The sequence below is a fragment of the Herpailurus yagouaroundi genome, unplaced genomic scaffold (genome assembly GCF_014898765.1).
Source record: "Herpailurus yagouaroundi ecotype Mexico unplaced genomic scaffold, PumYag 162, whole genome shotgun sequence".
Taxonomy (NCBI): domain Eukaryota; kingdom Metazoa; phylum Chordata; class Mammalia; order Carnivora; family Felidae; genus Herpailurus; species Herpailurus yagouaroundi.
The window spans coordinates 34,971,529-34,997,025 of record NW_024412403.1 but is presented as its reverse complement, the minus strand read 5'-3'; the positions used below and the strand labels follow the sequence as shown (position 1 = coordinate 34,997,025).

General features: G+C 37.8%; 1 protein-coding gene across 3 annotated transcripts in view; it reads left to right on the top strand.

The window, feature by feature from the left end:
• The window catches only part of GBE1 (1,4-alpha-glucan branching enzyme 1), a 289,276-nt gene extending 266,178 nt beyond the window's left edge, over positions 1 to 23,098 (top strand). Inside the window, exons 16-17 of one of the 3 annotated variants that reach the window (XR_005793231.1) lie at positions 15,792 to 15,970; positions 22,760 to 23,098. Coding sequence is in view for 2 of the 3 variants with exons in the window: in XM_040484217.1 (XP_040340151.1) it covers positions 856 to 912 (57 nt within the window). In the remaining variant the exon portion in view is untranslated. Of the gene's footprint in view, positions 1 to 855; positions 1,293 to 15,791; positions 16,026 to 22,759 lie in introns of those variants that run through there. The other 2 variants (XM_040484218.1, XM_040484217.1) reach the window with 2 other exon arrangements.
• Positions 23,099 to 25,497: the final 2,399 nt, after the last annotated feature.

The window sequence follows — 25,497 nt, the reverse complement described above, 5'->3', positions numbered from 1 at the left end:
ATATATATATATATATATATATACACACATGCACACACACAAAATAAATGGAGCTGTAAGAGATAATGAAGTTGGAAAAATATCATACCTAGTGTTCGCAAGGGACACCTCTCCATGGAGCTGGGATTTTTTTCAAATGCAAGAGATATGGAACTAGCAAGGTAAAGAGTGTTCTGAGAGACCCAAAGGAAGGAAGATGTGACCTGTTTAAGGATCCAAAAGGCCCCTGTGGCTGGAGCCTGGTGTGAGGGGAGAAGAGACAAGTGTCACACTGAGCTGAGATGGAAGATCTATTGTATTTCTGCCTGAAGGGGAGTCAGGACCCTGCAGGCAGGGAGAGGATGTGTTTTGTATTTTAAACGCAGTGGCAAGCATTTTGATTGATTTAAATTGGGGAGGGACCTAAAAACCTTTAGGATCCCTTATATTACATTTAATTAGTTCTTAAAATGATGGAAGGCAAAACAGGATGACAGACCGGTGTCTTGGTGTAGAGCAGTGTTTTGTATATTCCTTTTATTCACCTGAATGGAATAACATTGTGACCTTAGGGCAGCCTCCCTGTACCACCAGATAAGTGCCTCAACCTCAGCCAGTGTCCTTTCTTTGCCTATGTCTGAGGAACACTGGGTTTTGTAAAGTGTATGGAGCCCTCTAGTGGTGATTGCTTCAAAGGAGCCTCAACGTTGCTGCCAGGACTGAGGAACTGTAGAACTGTCTCCCCGGTGCCTGCAGACTATAACTGGAGATAACTGTAACTTGAAGCAAATGGGAGGCTGAATCTTATCCCTTTGATATAATGTCACCATGCTCAGTATTTCTTTCCATTGCACTGACACGATTGTGTTGACTTAGGTGTACATTCCGAACCGAGTGGGCCTCATCCTTCAGAACGTGGATATGCCCAATTGAAGAGACGTGGTTTCAGCTTCACCAGAAGATGTGTGCTTTGTTTTCCTGTTCTCATTGTCACAGAGCTTGTAGTGTGTAAGCCTTTCAAAATACAGTTGTCTAGACGAAACATCAGGTGTCTGAAATTTAATATTGGTTTATGCAAATGAATGTCAGACTTTTATCGAAGGAGAGGGGGAAATATTTTTGCAATTTCAAGGATTCTAGACTATATTTTCCAGGCATCTGAGCAGCTAGGATTCTCAAATGAAGTATTATATGTAATGTCTTTAAACAGCTTTACTTTCCATGCCAATATTTGATACTTAAAGTTCAAATTTGAATCATGTGTCATGTATGATTATTTCGGTTGAATATATACAGTATTTTTTTAAGATGAATATTTGATGACTTTATTTGTTCTAAGTATCTCTCGGTTTAAATTACAAAGTGCCAAGATTGTCACTATGGTTTTTTTTTTTTTTCAAATTGTGTTTAGAAATACTGTAATAAATATGTAGTAATAATATAACATTAAGAATTAAATCAAAGATAACATAAAATTCTTTATCTATAAACTCATCCATGCTTCATTTTGCATAAGTTTTATCTCATGATCTCTGCTTCACTTAGTATCTTTGTGGATGCTGATATTTCAGTCTTTCTGAAGGCCTGAAATAGTAATTGTAACAATTCACAAAATGTCTTTTACTTTTGATCAATAAAATTAAAAATTGCAAAATTGCCTTTGCTAATGTTTATTTTGCTGTACTGTTGTGAAGATTAATTTGGGACGAATGTTAAAATGCCTTAGCTTAACTCTGATACCTTCCCCACATATATGCACATGTGCACAATCATCCAGGCATGGGGGATGGGAGGTAATAATATTTGTCTTTAGGTACTATTTTGTAATGTGAAATTATACTAACTAACTCAGATATCCAGGCTACTCTCCAGCTGTAAACCTGAATACTTTTTGAAGCTGAATTAACTATCTCAAACTAAGCGGAACACTCAATCATGAAATCGCCACTCAATTCATTAAATAGTAGGACACAAGTCTAAAATCATTGATACATAATTCATTCATAACTGAGAAATTATGATGCATTTATAAGACAAAGTATCTCACGTTTTTTAAAGGTCTTATCTTGCGCCTTTACATTAATACATTAATAGTGACGTCTTCTTTTTGTTGTTGTATGTTTTTAGCCTGATCGTTCATGACTAATGAGCAGTACTTGGATGTCTTTCTATTAAAAACTTATTCAGTACTGGAAAAGGTTAGCGAAGGAGACTTTTATAGCTAAACCTATTATATATTAGCCATCTTTCTTACAACTTTTTTTGAGTAAAGCCTTGAATCTGGGTCTGAAACATGTTGTTTGCTTTAACTTCAAAGTAAAGTAATAGTTTGATTTCCTGAAAGAATCCGTGATGCGAGTTAATGACGATACATACCAGGGAACATTACTGAAAGCCTTCTGTGATTCTTTTCCTGTTATAGGAATGTTATTAACGTCTTAACAGTTTCATGATTTGTGTACTGTACCTGTTATGGATAACAGCACAACATACAACCATGATGCTTTGTGTTCTTCTTTATAATTTCTTTTTCATTTCTTATGTATGAAGAGTTATGGGAATTTTCTATCATAGCTCTTTAAAAATAACCAGAAATTACTTCACATCTAAAACCCATTTTCTTTCCCTCGTGACCTCTGTGGCAAAGTCAAAAAGACCAGAATAATAACAACGCTATGTTTTCATTGTAGTGATTTACCTTAGTAATATGATATTTAGATTCTACAGTGTAAACTTTGAATTTAACAGTGTAATATAAGTTGCCTTTATCAAGTGTTTCCCCCCGCCAAAAAAAAAAGAAAACAATAAGTGGATATTGTAGAAATTATAAAAAATACACACAAACAAAATATTAAGAGTCCAACATAGAATGTAGTTTTTTGCTGTTGCTTTTTGCTGTTGTTATTTTTCCTATCGGAATAGACAGTCTTTCTAGAACATTGTAATGTACCGTATTTCACTTTAGGTCTCAATTTTTGTAACAATAACATTCTCATTATATAATTAGGTGAGAAGTTCTTTCTTTTTATTGGTTAAACATTTTCAACAATCACAACAGAGAGATGCAAAATTTTACTCTGTGTGCCTTATGATAATGTCTACTTCTCTGATGTGGTTATCACATCAAAATGAGAGTCCTTGGGGTTGCCTGGGTTGCTCAGTCTGTTGAGCGAGTCTTGATTTCAGCTCAGGTAACAATTCAGCTCTCTCTGCCCCTCCCATGTGTGCTCTCTCTCTCACACACACAATAAATAAATAAGCATTAAAAAAATGACAGTCCTGTACCTTTTTTTTTTATAAGTTTATTTATTGTGAGAGAGAGAGTCGGAGGGAGTCGCAGAGAGAGAGAGAGTCAGAGAGAATCGCAAGCAGGCTTGCACTATCAGCACAGAGCCTGACATGGGGCTTGAACCCAGAAACTGTGAGATCTTGACCTGAGCCAAAATCAAGCATCACACTTAACCGACTGAGCCACCAAAGTGCCCCAAGAGTCCTCTTTGTTGACTATTTTAGAATAACTGTTTTTACCATTTCTAATCTTTGATGTTCTAGAAAACATAAAGATTTCTTTCCATCATTTTTTAATATTAAGGAGTGTTAGTAATTATTACCCAGAAAATAATTTACCCCTTAATATTAGCCCTTAATATTTACCCTTTAATATTAGCTTACTCAGAAAATACCTGTCTTTGATAACCAAAACTCGAACTGTAAACATTTTCCCTAGAATGTTTCCCACTTTATAACACTTGAACTCTGACGGTCAGCTCCTTTCATATTTTTTTCCTGTTCATTTGATGTTTTTCACTTTGCCCTGTTCTTAACTGATGTATTCATCTCCAACATAAAATGAGGGATTTAGCCACCATGTTCCTCAAGTTCAAAAAATAACCAGTGACAATAAATGGACTTTTCTTGTGGCAACAGTGAAAGAATGCACGTATTTTTTCCTCTGACTCGAGCACTCCCCTTAGCAATATCAATTCAACATTTGTCAACCATCAGGGTTATAGCCATTGCTATTCGGGATCATACAGGAGGTTGTCTGAATAAGGAGCCTATTCTTCAAATAATACAGGAGAGAGCGCAGACAGATCTGGGGGAAGTGATGAAGGGTAATATGTTTTCCTCTCGTGTTCAGCTGCAGCTGCAGGGCAAATATCTTTTCACTGTCTCTGGTTCTGCAGCCATTGGATCTGGTGATGAAAGCAACATAAAATAGGTTTCCTGTTGCTCTTCCTGTTTAGAACAAGCCAGTGCAGACATACCTATAGAAACCAAAACGGTAACACAGCTTTCTGCCTGGCCTCACACCTCTGAGATGATTTCTTTTTGCCTATTTGAGTCATGTCCTGAACGGGGGGTCCTTTAGAGTCGTGGGTTTCATTCATCTATATATTCCTTTCAGAGAGACAAGCACTGAGCTATGAACTTTGCTAGGTAGAATGTTTTGATGAAAGAAAATAGAAATCTAAGCATACCAATGTCATGTCCTTTATGCAGTAGAGTTCATTTATCATTCACGATGCGTTAGAATTAAAATGTAGATAAATTTTCCCACTAAAGCCAGCCTTCGGGGGGAAAAGAATCAAATGAACTCCCTACTAATTTTTCTGCTCTATTATCTTATTAATGGTGATTTGTAGAGAATTGCAGAGAAACATTCATAGTTTAAGGCAGAATTTCTTAATTGGTAGTATGAGAAATTAAGATACAGTAGCTGTAAGTATTTTTTTTTTTTGTCTCTCTGTAATTTAAAACATTACATCTGGATTTTAACCCTTGGCAAGAACTGTGCAGAGAATGTAATGTTTATTTACATGAAAAAATGTATTTTTGTGGTAGAAATGCTTATGCTACAGGGCATGTCATTCAGAACCTTACTTATGATTTCCAGTTTTTCCTATGATTTGTGCTGGGCCAGAGAGAGGTATTTGGCCCTCACATACTCTGTGTAGACAGTCTCACCTAGAAAGCTGCACTGTATTTTAAAACAACAGTGTGATATAATGGTCAGAAGGCCTGAGTTCAGGTTATAGCTCTTACTTTCAGTACCGCATTTTAGAAAGCACTCACAGACTGTTAGTTCTTACTTAGACCAATAAGACAAAGGTAGGGGGGGACATCAGTTTTGTAAATGCTATTGTTTGATCAATAGCCGAATGGATGGTGAGTCAGTGGAGACATCTTCCGAGTTCGTTGTCAGGGACACACTGTCACCATCACCTGTCTATCCTTCAAAGCTTCTGCACTAAGTTAACCACCCTCTCCCAGGCTGGGATGTGTGGGCTGCTTTACAGAGAAGGGGGTTTTGCATTTCCTCCACCGATGCAGGTGACCAAAATGTCAATCTTCCTCCACCGCTGCTTTCATTTGCTTATTTTAGCTTTTTCTCTGAATGTATGAGGACATTTCAGTGAATTCCATTCCCAGGCAGTCAGTGTTCTGCCCCTTTCGTGTGCCAATTACTCTCAGACTTTGCACTTCTATAACTCAGCCTTGTGAGGGAAAGTTAACAACCCCTTTATGGTAACCAGTAGGGCAAGGTAAACTAGGTAAACTGTGTATGCAGTGAAATAGCCACAGGTGCCCAGTGTCCGTGTTTCTCTCCCTTTTCCCCTGCTGCTTACTCCACTAATGGAAGGAATAAATTCCAGAGGAAACAAGAATTGCAAAGGAGAGCTCGTAGGTTAGAAACAGTTTAGCCCATCATTTTTCGAATTGGAAGTTCGTATTCTCATCAGAAATACACATATTCATTAAATAAAGGTTTGCACAACTAAATAGTAATTTTTTTTCAAGAAGGGGGAGTGATATCAATCATTGATCTGCAACTTCCAGTCATTTGGCATTTACAATAAGACATTGCCTAGCAGAAAACTAGCAAAAAAGCTATCACCCTAAATTACTTCACTGCAGAGGATATAAATTGAGATGTGGTCAAATTGTGCATGCTTGTCTCCAGTAATACAGGCAGTAGAAAACTGTAAATGCATGAATAAATCCATCCAGCATATATGTATTTACAACATATATAGGGCTATATGAAGACATGTAGGCATACATATGTAATTTGTAAGTAACCTGAAAACCCATGAAGTTCACCGATTCCAGTATTTGTCTTGAACCCAATAATCACTATGTGTGATACTACCCAGTTTTAGACGCTTTCCTGGTTGTATTATGAACATCAAATCTAAATATGTGATTTTATTTGGATCTAAAGAAGTTTTCAAACCTTGGAATGAAATTCAGTGAATGTTTCACACCCTCTTGAGAATTTCTCACCCCAAACTCCTTGGCTATGAGTCTTGTTTTTCTTTTAGAAAAAGAAGAGGAGGGAAATGAAATACCTCGATCACTTCTTTATGTATATCCGTAGGAATTCTTTTTAACTAAGTTTGTAGTGTCACTTTCCATCCACAACAGTAATATAAACAATGAAAAACACCGCATGTAATTGCATTTCATGAATGCCTCTAGCCTTGTTGTCAACTATTGCTTAAAACCTCATGTGATGTAGAAGTCCCAACAGACGCACAGGGTCACTCTCTATCGCCTCTATCACTGTTATACCAAAACTGCAGTAGAATGCCTAATTCTTTACCAAATATATGCATTTTTTTAGAAGACATTGGCTGCCATGTACTGAGTGCTTTCTTTTTACTCTGCCCTGTGCTGGCACTTTCTACATATCACCGAGTCTCTTAAACTGTAAAATGATGATTATCACCCTTGTTCCAGTCATCATTCCTGCTCATCCTACTGTACTCTGCCATCCTCCGCAGGAGATCCTTGGCAATCTCGAGATCAGGGGTCAACATTTAACTCTCATTTGTATCATTACTTTGTCTTTGGATTTGAATGTCTTTGGTGAGGGAAGGAGGTGACATTTGAAACCACACCCGGCCGTGTAATGCTCCACACTCTGTTGTCTGATGGTGTTCAAGTTCCAGCAATTATTTTTGTCATGAATCTCATCAAAATAAAAAGTTAAAAGATCGTGAACCCAGCTCCCAACTCCTACTTTCTAATGTTATTCTCCAATAAAAGGAACTAGGACTCCTTGGAGAGATGGCTGATTCTACAGGTGGAGCAGGGAATAGACAAGATGTGCCCGGAGCTCCGTGTAGTGCCAGAAAGTAAGGAAGTGCCTCCAAATCAAAAGAATGGGAGCATGTCAAAGGGACACAGGAATCAATTGAAAGGTACCCAAGGGCTGCACCTGAAATAGTTTGAGCAACAAAATAAATAATGTATTACTGCATAAAGTATAAAATAAATATCCATGAGTTCATACTCATAATAAATAAATGATTGAATAAGTAAAATAATGGGGGAGAAGAGAGAAATCTTTGGCACAGGAGAATGCTAAATAATTTTGCCCCTCAAAAAGGTAGAGCTTGACTCTCCCCACTGCAACTCTCTCCCTTGTGTGTGGACTGCACTTAGTGATCACCTTCTAAAGAACAGAGTAAGGAAAGGGGAAAAATAAGTTGTAGCGGGAAAACCTGGAAAACTACCTCAGTCATGTGATTGTGGTTAGCACCATCAGGGGGTCATGTTGATAGCACGTACTCTTGATAAAATGTGATGAAGAAATGAGAATGACAAAAAAAAAAAAAAAAAAAAAAAAACAATCCTCTGAATCTATAATGCTAGTCTTACCATGAAAAAAAATAAAAAAAATTTGAGGGATTGTGTGTGTATAGATTATATATCAGGAGATCATGCATACAAGCTTTTGTGTTTATATGTGTGCATAAGATTTCATATACTTGTGTATATATCTGCATAATATTTAAGGCATATATAAAGAGTTGTATTTTAAAGCAAGTCTGAAGTCTGCAGGGTAGGCTGGCAAACTGAAACTTGAGCAAGAACTGATACTGTAGCCTTAAGACAGAATTACTTCTTTTCTGGAAAACCTCAGTTTTTGTTCTTGAGATCTTCAAATGATTGGATGAGGCCCCGCCCCCATTATCAAGGGTAATCTTATAAAGTCAATTCCTTTTTGTTGTTGTTGTTTATTTTTACTTATTTTGAGAGAGAGATAGCAGTTAGAAGAGGGGCAGAGAGACAGAGAGAATCCCAAGCAGGCTCCACCCTATCAGCCCAGAGCCCAATGCAGGACTTCAACTCAGGAACAAAGCCAAAAGCAAGAGTCAGATGCTTAACCAGCCTAGCCACCTAGGTGCCCCATACTTATAAAGTCAACTCTTTACAGATGTTAACCACTATATTGACTAAAATAACTAGGTATTATAATCTAGCCAAGTTGATATATAAGAGTAACCATCACAGAGATACCTGCCTAGCCAAGGGAATGCCAAACAAGACAAGTCTGAGAAACTATCTTGGCCCAGAGTTGGTTAACTAAGCATGACAATTAAATGTACTGTGATATCCAAAATTCTGAAACAAGAAACACTAGGGGAAAACGAGTGAAATTCAAATAAGATGTAGATTACTTAATAATTTACAAAAAAAAAAAAAATGTGTAAAAGAAGACAGATGTCTTCACAGACAATTCTCTCTTATAGAGAAAAGACAGTGTCACCACGGATCACATCTGTGTTCCCAGGGAGACAAGCCAAGACTGAAAAGAGACCAAGCGTAGAAGCCTAAGAGCCTGACCGCAATTTTCTAAAGTGACAGAAATAGTGATGACCAATTGTCTTTTTGCCATCTTCTTTCCTGACCAAGAGACAAAGCAAAAGTCTAAAATCATGACTATGTGGAAGTAAATGTCTAAAACTTCTGTCCTGTTGGTCTGTGTTGGATTACTTCCTCCAAGATATTATACTTAGTATTTGAGTCGTGGCTTCCAAATGAGCAAATAAAAACTTTATGAAACCAATACACAGGATTTTTGGTAAAACTTCTTCCACATGTAACTTATTAGCAAGCTTATATGCAAAGTAATTCATTCAGATACTCGGGTATATATTTTGCAACGATTTATCTTAGAAAAACATTTCATGTTAAGATATAAAATGTTTGTAAATGTTCTCCAAAAATTAAGAGCTTGACCACAATCCACAGACTAGGCAAAGCTAGGCTGAAATTATACATAAACCCTAAAATCTTGATCAAGAGACAAAATGGAAGTGTATTTTTTCATTCATGCTGGCTATCTGGAATATGTGGCCTCCAAAGTCACAAGAAAAGAAGAGAAAACTGAAGAATTGCAAGAATAAGTCCAGGCTTAGAAGTAGTTTATACCCCTTTTGTCCCACCTTGTTGGAAGTCAGTCACATTGGCCTGCCCACTGTGAAAGAGGCTGGATCTCTCTATATTTGGAAGGGAGAACAGTACAGTGAAAACATAGCATAGCACCTGCCATAATTGTCAACTACTTTTGGAAAATTTTATGTACCTAATCCCCCTTATAGACTCATAATGCAAATTAAATATTAAATACCCTGTGAATTCTTAGGATAAAGAAACTGGCCTAACATTGTTTAAATCAGTGTTTCCCAAACTTATTTAATATTGTTCAACTCAGTTCTTATCCTCAAGGAACCTCAATAAACATCTTGAAAAAAAAAAGCCTCTATATTTGTTTAAACACCATTTGGGGGGTGCCTGGGTGGCTCAGTCGGTTGAGGGTCTAACTTTGGCTCAGGTCATGATCTCATGGCTTGCTCGTAAGTTTGAGCCCCACGTCAGGCTCTGTGCTGACAGCTCAGAGCCTGGAACCTGCTTTGGATTCTGTGTCTCCCTCTCTCTGCCTCTCCCCTGCTCATGCTCTGTCTCTCTCTTAAAAGTAAATATTAAAAATTTAAAAAAATAAACACCATTTGGATACAATAACTTGAAAATGTATGGCTCTCCTTTTCCTGTGCTTCTATGGCCAATAACTCTTCTTTCAAAATCTTCTGTGTGTGTGTGTGTGTGTGTGTGTGTGTGTGTGTGTGTGTGTGTGTGTGTATGTATTCAGTTCAAGGTCAGCTTATCTCAGAGTCATTGTTCCATTAAAATCATTTCTTGATCTCATAATTTAACCATCAGTGGGCAATCTAATTTCCCTAGGTTCAGAATTCTCCTGATAGGTGTTTAACTGAGTCCTTCAGTACAGGCATGCATCCTTTCATTGTACTTGACAGATACTGTGTTCTTTACAAATTGAAGGTTTGTGACACCCTGCGTGGAGCAAGTCTATTTTCCCAACCACATTTGCTTAATTCATGTCTCTGTGGTACATTGTGGTAATTTTTGCAATATTTCAAACTTCATTATCATTATACTTATTATGGTGATCTGTGATCAGTGAATTTTGATGTTACTATTGTAACTGTTTTGGGGTGCCATGAACTGTGCCCAAATAAGATGGTGAACTTAATACATGTTGTGTGTGTTCCGATTGCTGCACTGACCAGCCATTCACCCATTTCTCTCCCTCTCCTCAGGCCACTCTATTCCCTGACACAATAATACTGAAATTAGGGCCATTAATGACCTTACAATGGCCTCTAAGTGTTGAAGTGAAAGGAAGAGTCACACATCTCTCTTCAAATCAAAAGCTAGAAATGAGGGGCGCCTGGGTGGCTCAGTTGGTTTAAGTGTCCGACTTTCAGCTCAGGTCCTGATCTCATGGTTCATGAGTTCGAGCCCTGCCTCGCGATCTCTGCTGTCAGTGTGGAGCCCACTTCAGATCCTCTGCTCCCCTCTCTCTGCCCCTTCCCTTCTCTCTCTCTCTCTCTCTCTCTCCCTCCCTCAAAAATAAATAGACATGTTTAAAAAGCTAGAAATGATAAAGTGTAGTAGGAAGACATGTTGAAAGGTGAGATAGGCTGAAAGCTAAGCCTGTTGCACCAGTTAGCTGAGCTGTGAATGCAGAGGAAAAGTTCTTGAAGGAAATTAAAAGTGCTACTCTGAGGAACACATGAATGATTAAAAAATGAAAGACCAATATTGCTGATATGGAGAGTTTTAGTGGTCTGGATAGAAGATCAAACCAGCCTCAACATTCCCTTAAACTGAAGCCTAATCCAGAACAAAGCCCTAACCCTCTTCAATTCTATGAAGGCTGAGAGAGATGAAGAAGATTCAGAAGAAAAAGTTTGACTCTAGCAGAGTCAGATTCATGAGACTTAAGGAAAGAAGCCGTCTCTGTTACATGGAAGTGCAAGGTGAAGCAATGAGTGCTGATGCAGGAAGTTATGCGGATCTAACTAAGATAATTAATGAAGGTGGCTGCCTTAAACAACAGGTTTTCAATGTGGATGAACCAATCTCACGGTGGAAGAAGGTGCTATCCGGGATTTGCATACTTAGAGAAAAGTTAATGCCTGGCTTCAAAGCCTCAAGGACAGGCTGACTCTGCTTTCCGGGCAGAATTCAGCTGGTGACTTGAAGCTGAAGCCGGTATTCATTGACCATCCCCCAAATCCTAGGACCCTTAAGAATTACGCTAAATCCACTCTGCCTATTCTATAAAACGGAACACAAAGCCTGGATGACAGCGTATGTCTTTACAACATGGTTTACTGTATATTGTAAGCCTGCTATTGAGAACTACTGCTAAGAAAAAATGATACCTTTCAAAATATGACTGTCCATTGACAATGTGCCTGGTCACCCAAGAGCTCTGATGGAGATGCATGAGATTAATGTTGTTTTCATGGCTGCTAACACAACATCCATTCTGCAGCCCGTAGATCAAGGAGTAATTTCAACTTTCAAATCTTACAATTTAAGAAGTGTTTATTTGTATGGCTATAGCTGCCATAGATAGTGATTCTTCTGATAGATCTGGGAAAAGTCAATTGAAATGTTTATGGAAAGGATTCACCATTCTAGATGTCATTAAAAACATTTCTTAAAAGCTAGAAAGGGGTTGGGCGCCTGGGTGACTCAGTAGGTTAAGCATCCGACTTAGGCTCAGGTCATGATCTCACAGTTGGTGAGTTCAAGTCCCGGGTCAAGCTCTGTGCTGACAGCTCGGAGCCTGGAGCCTGCTTCAGATTCTGTCTCTCTCTCTCTCTCTCTCTCTCTCTCTCTCAAAAATAAATAAACATTAAACAAAATTTTTTTAAAGCTAGAAAGGGGTCAAGATATCAGCCTGAACAGGAGTTTGGAAGAAGTTGATTCCAACCCTCACGGATGACCTTCAAGACGTCAGTGAAAACGTGGCTGTAGATGTGGTGGAAATAGCAGGAGAACTAGAATGAGAAGTGAAGCCTGAAGGTGTGATTGAATTGCTACAATCCTATGATCAAACTTGAACAGATGAGGAGTTGCCACTTATGGATGAACAAGGTGGTTTCTTCAGATGAAAACTCCCAGGAAAGATACTGTGAAGATTATTGAAATGACAGCAAAGGATTTAGAATTTTACATAAACTTAGTTGATAAAGCAGCAGCAGGGTGTGAGAGGCCTGACTCCAATTTTGAAGCAAGTTCTGTAGGTAAAATGCTGTCAAACAGCATTGCATGCTACAGAGAAATCCTTTGTGAAAGGAAAAGTCAATTGATGTGACAATCTTCACTGTTGTCTTATTTTAAGAAATTGCCACAGCCACCCTAACTTTCAGCAACCCACCACCCTGATCAGTCAGCAGCCATCATCTTAAAGCAAGACCCTCCATCAGCAAAACGATTACAACTCACTGAAAGCTCAGGTGATGGCTAGCTTTTTTTAGCAGTAAAGTATTTTTTAAATTAAAGTATGTACTTTTTTTATTTTTTTAAATTAAGGCATGTACTTTTTTTTCTAGAAATTATGGTATTGCACACTTAATAGACTACTGTATCATGTAAATATAACTTTTATACTCACTGGGAAACCCCAAAATTCATTTGACTCACATTATTGAGATATTAGCTGTATTGCGATGGTCTGGAACTGCAGCCACAATATCTCTGAGGCATACCTGTACTGATCTCCAAGTTCTCTGGAACCAGTTTCTCTGGTTATGAGAAAACTTAGAACCAGACTGATGGCTGACTTCCTCTGGAAAGAGAGTAAGATTTCCTGGTATGCGTGTCATTTCATTACCTAATTTCTGAATTGATCTCGGTTTTTGTTGCCCGTATCTTCCTTTGCCCTGATTATTGTTATCTATACATTTAAGTATCATTTTTATTTTGCTTATCGTAGTATATATTTGTAAACCACCGAAATCATTTTTGGGGTAAGGAAGTAAATAGATGATGTGTAGGTATATTATAGATTCAATAGGTGATGGATGGATAGAGGCATAAATTTTTAAAATATGGCTTTTGTTGTTCTGATGGCATAGTCTGTAGCTATACGTTTCTGTATTCTGCGACTAGTTGCTGAGGAACCACTTAGAGGTAATGAGAAGTACAGGGGCTTCCCTTGATATTTCATTAATCTAAAACCTGGATTTTCTAGATTCGTGAAGGTTTCTACCCAATATTGTGGCAGCAGGATGTTAAATCTAATTATAATGTGTGAAACATATCAAAATATATATGAAAAAATGATGAATTTTCCTTGTGTGACAAAAACAATAAATTCTTGTGTGTACTTTACAAACTTCTCTCTATATAATACATATATACATATGTACCTTAAAATGTATTATATTAGAAATCTGAAGGTAATATAAAAAGTTAACATAAACTCAATATTGGACAAAAGTAAAAATTAAATTTGGGTAAAATGATATGTATTTATTGACAGTTACAGAAATGAAGTTAATAATATTCAGCTTTAGTTTCTTTCTGTTGAAGGAGCATTCCAAAATACAAATGATTCTTGTCCCCTTTTCCCAAAAACAAATGATTCTTGTCCCCTTTGGCCAGTTATTTCTGGTATTGTTCATAGTCCTAGTACAAGTATTATGTGGGCCCCTTCTTGACTTTCTGGCTGGCTAGCCAAATGTCAGTTTAAAAAAAGATAAGGTTGTTATTCATTCATTATTGTTCATTTGTGTATTGAGATACTGTGCCAGGTGCTAGGAATGTAAAGATAAATAAGTAATAGAATTTCACAATTTAGTATGCTGACTGTAGTCTCAAAGGAGCAAATAGATTTGTTGTTGTGGCAGAGTCTACAACTTTTCTATCCAATGCCCATTCTTCTGTCTTCCATAATAATAGAATCATTATTTAGTTGCCAAAAGACATCATATTTCCATCCATGTGACTAAATTCCAAGCAAAGATGTTGGGTAGAACTTCCAGGAAGTCTCCTTAAAATGGAAAATATACAATTAAGGCATTTACTAATAACAACCTTTACCTTCTCCTTCAGCTGCTTGGTATGTGGATTAAATGGCTGGAGATCTACATCTCTCTTAGCTCATGAGACATCTTTACATGCTAGATGGTAGAAGAGAAAGTTGGAAGATGCTAGATTCTTGATGATTGTAGGCCAATCATACAACAATGGACTACCTTTACTCCACATTTATTTTATGTTATTATAGGGGCGCCTGGGTAGCTCAAGCATACGACTCTTGGTTTAGGCTCAAGTCATGATCTCATGGCTTTGTGGGTTCGAGCCCCACAGAGCCCACTTGGGATTCTCTTTCTTCCTCTCTAGCTGCCCCTTTCCCACTTGTGTTGTCTCTGTCTCTCCCAAAATAAATAAACTTAGAAATTTAATTTTATGTTATTTTATGTTATTTTATTATTTTATTTTATTTTTTAAGTAGGCTTCATGCCCAGTGCAGAGCCAAACACAGGGCTTGAAGTCATGAGCTGAGATCAAGAGTTGGATGCTTAATCGACTGAGCCACCCAGGCGCCCCTGGATTTATTTTTTGTAAAAGAAAAATCAGCCCTTATATATTACTAATCTATTTAAGATTTTTCTGTTACATGTAGTTAATCCAAACATAAATGATTCACTTATCAATGAAACTAAATGATCAAATTGATGAAAAAAATCAAGAGCTAGGACTCATATATATAAGATTCCAGTAGGTGAATAAGGCTGTTGATATATAGAAAGAATGTATATTAGTATATTAGAAGAGGAAATTACATTAAGCATTTTCTAAACACATATTAATTCATTCAACATGAGTTACTAGTTCAAAGTCTAACTAGAAAAAAAAGATAAAGAATAATGATAGAATGATAAATCAGGACCAGTGTCCTTCAGTGTCTAAGTTAAGAAGGTTGAATTCTATTTTACTTATGATATAGTCATTAGGATTATTCACAACGTAAGAAAAAATAATATTTAGATATGAATGGATGGACCTTAAAATCTACTACTCTAGTGGTTTTCAAAATGTGCTTTGAGGGATCCCCATGAGAACTACAAGGTGGTCAGAGGTCTGGGGCAAAGAATTCGGGGTCATTAAGTCTATGTAAACCATATCTCTCATTCAGAGTAACTCTACTTTTCCCTGTTTGTAATTCCACATAGTGCTTTTTTGAAAAGAATGTTCCAAGGCAAACAAAAGTATGAAATCTACCAACTTATACCAATCCTTTCCCTTTTACTTATTGGAAAATGTTGGCTCAGAGGAGCCTTTTGCCCATGATTCCACTATAGTTAAGATTTGACCACACTTTTACAGAACATGAGCCAAATCGCTCCATTATGTTATGGTGCACATAGCACTGTGCCTCAGGAGGAAGCTCTGAAGTATACTCTTTAGGGGAGAAATGTTGGTGACTGGGAGACTGCTTGTAAAGTCCAATGTGATTGCTGCTCCAGACACGGGGATGGCCTGAAGCCAGAGTAGCTTCAGTACCACTGCACAGGTAGGAACATGTGTCAATCACCCTAAATGCATTTGAATCCCCTTTCATTGACACTGTAACCAAATTCCTGCTCTTAATTCCCTGTGTTTTAAATAGTCCAATGGTATCTCTTTTTTTCCAGTTGCATCCTGACTTAGGCACAGATCAGTGCCCTACTTTTTGCTGAAGAGAACTAGTGAGGTCGAAAATTGAACCTGCACTGTGACTTTGCAACCTGTAGCCTCGAACGTTCAGTCGGACATTTGGACTCATCAGTCCTGAGGACATAAGAGATGAAAGATTATTCCAGGCAATTTCCTGGTAATGTTTTGGCTGGAGAATTTAAACCCTGAGAATTTGCCTCCTTAATTTTATTTTTTTATTTAAAAAAACTTTTTAAAAATGTTCATTTATTTTTGAGAGAGAGACAGAGCACAGTGGGGGAGGGTCAGAGAAAGAGGGAGGCACAGAATCCGAAGCAGGCTCCAGGCTCCAAACTTTCAGCCCAGAGCCCGACACAGACCTCAAACTCACCAACCACGAGATCATGACCTGAGCTGAAGTCTGACACTTAGCTGAATGAGCCACCCAGGCACCCCTCCCCCCTTAATTTTAGTGCACTCAGAAGTAAGCATCTTTCCTATAGTCCTTGTGCTCATCTATATCTTGCCATTATTTTCCAAGAGTCACTTGGAGTCCCCATATTTGCTTTCATTGGGCTCTACATTCCGGGTAACTTCCAATGATAAATAATGTTTTTCACTGTATCGTATGGACTACCATCTCATTTTTCACTAATGATGGAGTCACTATTACCTTCATTTCTTACTATGCAGGGTAACCAATGCAAAGATTCATCTTTAGGTGGCTCTTTACCTAGGATATTCTTCTGGTGCCAAATATTGTATCAGTCGGGGGCAGTCAGGAAAACACACATCACTACAGGTATTACAAATACAAAATGATTTATTTTAAGAACATGAAAGGGCTGGTAAAGCAAAGGTAAGGAGGATTACTTCAGGCTTTCAGAAATTCCAGAAATATAAGACTTACAGAAAAGCCACTACTAATAAACTTGGCTCTCTGCAACACCAAAGCCAGTGATTCTCAGGAGGATGCCCAGATACTGCTAGAAGCTGCGGTTGATTATTGCAGCTGCCTACAGCACTAATGTAGGTAATTCTCAGGAGAATGCCTAGAAGCCCCTGGCAATACCCCCCTCCTGCCATCTGCTAATGACCTTCTCTGAGAAGGGTGAGGAAGTTCCTCAGAAAAATACCAAAATACAGCACAGGACACAAGCAACCACTGTTGGAACTGAATTGGTCGTGTACCCAGTCCTTGCTTGCACAGTAATGAGAAATCCTAAAGATGACTGAACAAGCTGAAACCATGCAAAAGCACCTTGTGAGCAAGAAGAAAGTTTTCATTGTTTTACAACCTTGCAAAATTTTTGTCAAAGCACTAAAATGTCTCTTACTCTAGGTGATAAATGTAAAGGAAAATGAAAAAAAAAGTAGCAAAACTAGTATTTATTTGATGCACAGTGATTGAAAACACTTGAAACACTGACAATGAATGTGTTCGATTTCTCTGCATAAACCACGTCAAGAGTAGTTTGAACAGTGCTTGCCTTTTTGTCCTATAACTTCCGATATGGAGAGAACATTGTTTCTATGTCTTGGCGAATTGTACTCCTTTATCAGTTAAAATCAGCTGCCAATATTTTATGCTTTGAACTTTCAGTGCCATAAAATATCTCTGAGGATTCCTTGAATGTAGTTTTTTTGGCCAGCATCACTTCCTCTGGGACACCTTTATCCTTTTTCCCAAAACCACTTGCCTCATTTATGTCAATAAGCCACCTTCAGTAGATAAGTGAGTATCTAGCTACACATCAAGAGTCTCTTGAATGTTGGTAGTGGCAGCATTCCCACAGTCAGAGATTTGTTTCCCAGAACTTCACTTACATTTGATTCTAATTTTCCTTCCAGCATTTATAACTTACCATTTCTTTCCTATACTTTCATTTTTCTTGTACAATTCCCATTTCCAATGATCCATTTTTGTGAAAATAGCCTGTGGATTTATCATGGAAGACAAGGAGTCAACACAACTATATGAAATTTGCATGAATGGAAAACCAGACATACAGTGATGAATAACCAACATACTTTGAAAGAAGTGATGTTATTGGCCACTAATCATGATGTAGAGATGTTACTTACATAAGGATTTATAGACCAAAAAGCTATCAGAAAGTCCATACTTTATGCAATTACATGGCCAATAGACCATGGCAACTGAAATTTGAAACTTGTTTAGAACTGGTAACATTTAGGGGCACCTGGGTGGCTCCGTTGGTTAAGTGTCTGACTGGCTCGTGTCATGATCTCACGGTTTGTGAGTTTAAGCCCAACATCAGGCTCGGCACTCAAAACAGAGTCTACTTTGGAACCTCTGTCTCCCTTTCTCTCTTCTCCTCTGTCACTTGTGCTCCCTCTCTCTCAAAAATAAACCTAAAAAAAAAAAAAAAAAAGGAACTAGTATCATGTAACTAAAGGATGATGACCAAAATTCTTATATACTGGGACCTTGCAAGGGAAGGATTACCTGGCTTGGTGACCAGTTGGGGTCCTATAATTGTGTCAGGAGTAACAGTTGAAAGGAAAATAAAACATCAATGATGACTTTAAAAATTCAAAGAGGAAAAATGTTAACACAAATAAGTGACATGGAAACTAGTGGAAGAGATGTTAAGGACAAATGAGGATACTGATTTTGAACCTGTTAAATTTTAGATACTGAGGCTAATCCATGTGGAAGGGTCGAGCAGGCTATTATAATTTCAATCTATATTTCAAGAGATTTAGGAACCAGAGATATAAATTTGAATACCATCCACAATATGGTTGTAAATGAAGTTAGGAGATAGTTGTTGAACACATACCAAGCCCTCACACATATTTGGTATGTAGAAAATAAGAAACCAAGAGAATGGTAGATGGTAGCATCCCAAGAGACAGAATCAAGTCAGAAAGGAAAAAAAAAATATGTGACAAAGGGAAATGAGTTTTTAGAACAAAAGTAACAGCAACAATGACAACAGGAAGGCAATGGTAAGGAATGGTGCTGAGAAGCAAGGCAAGTCCACAGTAAAAAACCATTATTAGATCTCTCATTTAGAATGTCCATGGTGATTCTTTATGAGAAAACGATCAATGAAATGATGGGAGGTAGGATGAAAAGAGACAGGAAAACATTGAGAAGTGGGCAGTAGACATTGATGACTAGCAAATGTGGGTTATACTTTTGAGATGTTGGTTACAGGAAGAAAGGAGAGCTTGGTAGTACACCTGGAGAAGAAAAGCATAGTCTCTTTCCTTAAGAGAGGAAAGTATACATTTTGCTGCAGAGAAGGGGCCAGTAGCGAGATAAAAATTGAAGATGTAGATTCAGAAGAAGTGGAGAAAGCCAGAGTTGAGAACAGATGGAACGTGACTTGGACATGAGTAAGGGTAATTTTTCTTGAGAGACAGAAAAGAAGGAGACAGCAAGTAAGATATTTAGGTGAAAAAGATGGAAACATGTGGAGCCTTCATTAGCACCTCTCTTCACCTTTAAGAGTAAGAATGCAATGTCAAGTTGAGAACTAGTGAAGAGTTGAGAATCGTTTATAATATTTGTTATAGGAGTTGGTAAAACAGATCTAAAGGAATTGTTCAGTACTTGGGTGACCTCATCTGGTAGGTCAGATCACATGACTTGGACCCACGGATAAGTTGAATTTCTATGAAATTTTTTTCTATTTCAGTTCTTAGCTACCTGAAAGTTGGATTGGAAAAAAGGAATAATAGTGTTTCTCAAGGGATCATGATTTAGCAGAAAGTTAAGCAAGAAAGTGATATTTTAGTGTTAGGATAAAATTTTTAAAAGGATGTCTGAATGAGCAGTGTAAAACCAGTATGAAAGAATTGAGAACATATGTTGACTATAGGACAGGGTGACAGTGAACGTCAAGCTTATTAAGGAGTGGCAAGCAATTCCTTGTTTAAAAAAAAAGAATTTGTCTTTACAGGTGTTCAGTGAATGTTCACCAATGTCAAATACTTTATCTTCAAGTTCAAATATGTAATTATATTCATACAACTCTAGGGTGCCTGTTCAAGCCCTGAATGTGTTTATCTCTTTTTCAGAGAATTATGTCAGACTCTTGGATCTTCTACTTTTGTCTTGGGAAGGTTTTTTCTATGGGATTCATTGGTGACATTATTCAATGTAACTTCATTTTTGTTTCTTTTCTATCAAATAGATTTTCCCACAGCTTTAAAAGAAAAAAAAGCTTATTATTGTGTGAAAAGGGAGATTTTTGCCTTTTTTTTTTTTTTAAGAGAACCTAATAGCTTCATGTCTTTTGGTTCATGAGCTGGGAGAAACAAGTTACAAGTATCTTTCCTCCCACGTAATATATTTTTTTTTTCATTTGGGTATGTTGTTTGGTAAACCATGAACTGAGGATGAGCCATATCTGTTTGTGAGCTTGGTATAGATGTGCACACATCAGTTCTATCAACAAATCTGCCATTCTTGCTTTGGAGTCACCTGGAAAAAGGAAACACTTGATTAAAAAAAAAATTTTTTTTTAACGTTTATTTATTTTTTTGGGACAGAGAGAGAAAGAGCATGAACGGGGGAGGGGCAGAGAGAGAGGGAGACACAGAATCAGAAACAGGCTCCAGGCTCTGAGCCATCAGCCCAGAGCCCGACGCGGGGCTCGAACTCACGGACCGCGATATCGTGACCTGGCTGAAGTCGGACGCTTAACCGACTGCGTCACCCAGGCGCCCCTTTTTTTTTTTTTATTAATTTTTTTTTTAACGTTTATTTATTTTTAGGAAACACTTGATTAAAAGAGGAAACCTAACTGGGATGAAGCTTTGAGCTACTGAGAATAAAGAGAAATTCATTCTATTACGTATAGACTCACGTCTTAAATGGTCACAGATCAAAGAACTTAAATTATATTCGAAGTACATATATTAAAAATCAGAAACTGGAACTTTGATATACTCAAGAAAGAAATAAGTAAAGTCACAATCAACCTGAGGACTCTGTATAATTGCCAAAGTTATAACAGTAATTTTTTGGATTTAACTACTCTATTCCCAGAATATGGTGTCTGGTCTATGAATGAAGAAATCTGACCATAGCACACTGAGAGGATAGTGGGAGAAGAAAAGATACACATGCTGAGGCCGCCAACCAAGAGACTGAGCATAAACAAGAAATGGCTAAGAAATACATCTATATATGAATATGTGCATACAATATCGTTATTTAAGTGTAGGCTCTAAACTTTTCTCGAGGTCACCCCTGGGAAGCACAGCAGTTCACAACTATCAAAAGTTCGGTTAAAAAATGCTTTTGATGTGGCACTTGCTACTTATGTGCTGAGTCAAGTGGCAAGGAAAGAATACTCATTATACAATGCTTTAGAAACCCAAAAAAGTATTTTTACACCTTTGCGGATAAGCTGGTAAAGGGTTCTCAGGAAGACAATAATTTAGCAGCAATGAAGGGATTGAAGGTATTTAAATTTCTGTGTACACCTCTAGATTGATTTCCATATGTCCCTACGTCCAGACTTCTCTTTGCTCCTGCTAACCTGCTGATGCTTCAGCTGTCCCATCTGACTCCATCTTCCTTTCCTGCCAAAGTCTTCTTGCTCAAAACCCACTTTGAATTTCCTTAAAGAAGATAACGTAAGAAGAGCATCTACCATATAGGATGTAGTGGTTTTTAATACAACAACTGAAATAAATTTGATTTCTTGACCCACCGATTTCCCTAAACTAACAACATGTAACATTTCCTAGTGACTTCTCTTTTTTAAGTGTTGTAGTTCATTACTATGAGCATCTCATGTATTTGTGTCTTTTTTCCTTAACCATATTACAGATCTTCCTCAACCTATGATTTGGTTATGTCCTGATAAACCTATTATAAGTTGAAAATATCTTAAGTCAGGGCACCTGGGTGACTCAGTTGGTTAAGCATATGACTTCAGCTCAGATCATGTTCTCACAGTTCGTGGGTTTGAGACTTGCTTTGGGGCTCTGTGCTGACAGCTCAGAGCCTGGAGCCTGCTTTGGATTCTGTGTCTCCCTCTCTCTCTGCCCCTCCTTTGCTCATACACTGTCTCTCTGTCTCTCTGTCTCTCTCTCTCTCTCTCTCTCTCTCTCTCTCTCAAAACTAAACATTTAAAAAAAATTTTTAAAGAAAATGTCCTAAGTCAAAAATGCATTTTAATACATCTAACCTACCCAACATCATAGCTTAGCCTAGCCCACCTTAAATGTGCTGAGAACACTTATATCAGCTTACAGTTGGACGAAATCATCTAAAACAAGGCTGTTTTATAATAAAATGTTGAATACCTCATGTAATGTGTTGAATACCAAACTGAAAGTAAAAAACAAACTAGCTGTACACGTACAGAATGGTTGTATATTTGTTTACCCTCGTGATCCTGTGGCTGACTGGGAGCGGTGGCTCAAGGCCATTGCCCAGAGTCATGAGAGAGGATTGGACCGCATATTGCTAGAGTGGAAGATCAAAATTTTAAATGCAAAGTAAGATTTCTACTAAATGTGTATTACTTTCACACCATCATAAAGTTGAAAAATTTTGAGTTGAACCATTACAAGTCAGGGGCCTCTGTATTACAAAACCTTGAAGCTCAATTCCTAATATGCTATGGTTTCCTCCCTCCTGCCTTCCCTCCCTCCCTTCCTTCCTTCTTTCCTTCCTTCCTTCCTTCCTTCCTTCCTTCCTTCCTTCCTTCCTTCCTTCCTCTCTCAACTCATAATGCAATGTATTGCAGAGTGACAAGAGAATATGCTCAATTAATTTTTGCGTGGAAAAATAGTTTTTCCAATAGAAGAGAGAATTTTCACCTAAATATATTATTTATCTCCTCAATGTTTTGCCTACAAAAAGCTCATGCAATGCAGGTCACTGACTCTGATATACTGAGATGATAATCTAATTTTCATTTTGCAGTGGCTCAAACTAGGAGAGCTGATTGGATTTAGCTCTTTCATTTTGCAGGTGAGGAAACAAGCATGTTTACTCAGAAGACTTTAACTTCCTGAAGACAATGGAGGAAAACAGTAGCAACAACCAGGACAAAAGCCCCGTAACATTTATGCAGGGTTATTGTCTATGCTGAAATATGTTGTTTTCTGACCTGAATGGAAAAAATTGAATTTGTGTGGATTTTCTACAATATAAATTTGAGGCATAGGAATAATTTCATTACTTTTGAACCTAAGTCACTTTCACACTTAATTCTTCATAAAAATGTTTCCCGGCATATGAAAAGAATTAGAATTTCTTATGTTTGGACTGTCTTACAGTAAAGAGGTGGAAAATAGAATTAACTGCAACAAAATGGTGTGTTATGCATCACTTTAAATTATTCATTTTTTTATTTCTTTTATTGAGCTTGAGTTCTTCCTCGTGATTGACCTTCAGATGCTTCTGAATATCTTTCTGCCACAGAACTGAGTAAACTAGAATCTAGCCTTCCTAGGTTATGAAGTACAAATTAAATTGACTCTCCTAGGGCTTAAGGCTGAGGTCATAGGGTGTCTTTTAATGGAAACTTAAGAATTGAATAGTCAAAGCTTTCTTTTTGAAAGCTAACGTCCACCTATAATCAAAGTCCATTTGTGCTTTGGCCTTGATAATTTTAGTGGTGACTTTATTACAAGCTGACTTTAGCAGTACTTTCGGCAAATTCTGATATGAAGAAGAACTGAGTGACAGAAAAAGTATTCTACTAAGTAGTCATTATTTGATGAAATTCTTTAAAAACTGTCAAGGCAATCATTCAAGAAATGTATTGTGTTTCTTTTTTTTTTTAATGTTTATTTATTTTTGAGACGGAGAGAGACAGAGCATGAACGGGGGAGGGGCAGAGAGAGAGGGAGACACAGAATCGGAAGCAGGCTCCAGGCTCCATGCCATCAGCCCAGAGCCTGACGCGGGGCTCGAACTCACGGGCCGCGAGATCGTGACCTGAGCTGAAGTCGACACTCAACCGACTGAGCCACCCAGGCGCCCCATGTATTGTGTTTCTAATGGCATACTAAGCACACAATGACAGCAAGGTGTGGTTCACCATAGATTACCAATATCATGTTCCTGGGCACTCTGGTAAGGATGAAAAGTATGTGACACTTTCCTTCAAATAGCTCAAAATATATTTGGAGATACAAAATAAGAGAATGGTTATATGTATAAAATTGAGAGAAGGGAGAAGTTATGATAGGCTTGACTATTTAATTTTTTTTTCTTTTTGAAACTGGATTCTAATTTTGCCACAGCGCAGGGCAGAATTCGGGGTCATCAATGAGAAAGGTCAGGTACAGAAGATGAAACAATACTAACAAAGACACAAAGGTTAGCATGAACATTGTATGTCAAAGGACAGAGAGAACATCAGCCAGAGTGAAAGAGACTGTGCTTGGTGGGCATGGCAGGGAACAAGGCTGAAGATGTAGATTTGCAGAGGACTTAAAAGAACTGAGTATTGTACTCAGTGGAGAATCAATATTGTGTGTTTTGAGCAGTGGAATTAGTTAATGACATCACTCCCCTGCAAAGATTAATCAGATTGATGCATTAAAATGATTGAAAAGGGAGGGGTGCCGGGCTGACTCCATTGGCAGGGCATGCAACTCTTGATCTCAGGGTCATGAGTTCAAGCACCACACTGGGCATGGAGCCTACTTTAAAAAAAAAAAAAAAAGTTTAAAATGACTTGAAAGGGGAGAGAGGTGAAAGTTGGAGAAAATAGTTACAAATTTCCAACTCTGAATGACTGTGAGAAAAGGGAATGGAGAGGAATGTATAAATATAAGAGATACAAGGAAAAAAAAAAACAATTGAGTATTACAACTTAGGTGAAGAAAATGGAAGTGAAAACACAGTCAGCAATATGCCAACCTTACAAATGACCAAATATCTCTAATGAGTAATAAAATGTTCGGTGTGTTTACCTAGCCCCATCACCTTGACTGTTCAATGAATTTATTCATTAAAAGGTAATGTATCAATGTCAAACCAGTATGTAAGAGGCTGGCAAATAACAGGAAAGTGGCCTCACCTGATACTGCTCTCAGTCAAGAGAATGCGTACCCATTATGTTTTCCAGAATGCTCTTCGTGACTGCCAAACAGGGATCAAATCTTTTTCATTATCATATAAAACATTACAATTTCCCTATATTTATTCTTCTACCCTTGTGCAGAATCCTTTCTTTCTTTGAGTTTCATGCTACAGTCTACCCCTCTTCATAGCTATTATTCTTCAATTACCTATTACTCTCGCACATTTTTGACACATTAATACCTTAGTCATTGCTTCCTGTATCTAAGATATGATACAAGGAGCCGCTGTTTCTCCCGTGAAATGTTGAAATCCAACATGCCTTTGTGTGACCATAATCTGTCTTCATTCAATCTCTCTCATACCTACACTGCTGGTACCAACAATTTCTCAAAGACTGTTAGCTGTTTTTGCTTTTACCAAAAGTACGTAATAACATACTTACACCCTCAACCATCTTGTAGACCTCCCACAATGCCAACAAAGCAAAGCTCCAATCCTGAATTTATGCCAAAATCTACCACGTTCCCTTACCTATTTGAGATATATTATAGGGGCGCCTGGGTGGCTCAGTCGGTTGAGCCTCTGACTTCAGCTCAAATCATGATCTCACAGTTTGTAGGTTTGAGCCCTGCATCAGGCTCTGTGCTGACCGCTTGCTCAGAGCCTGGAGC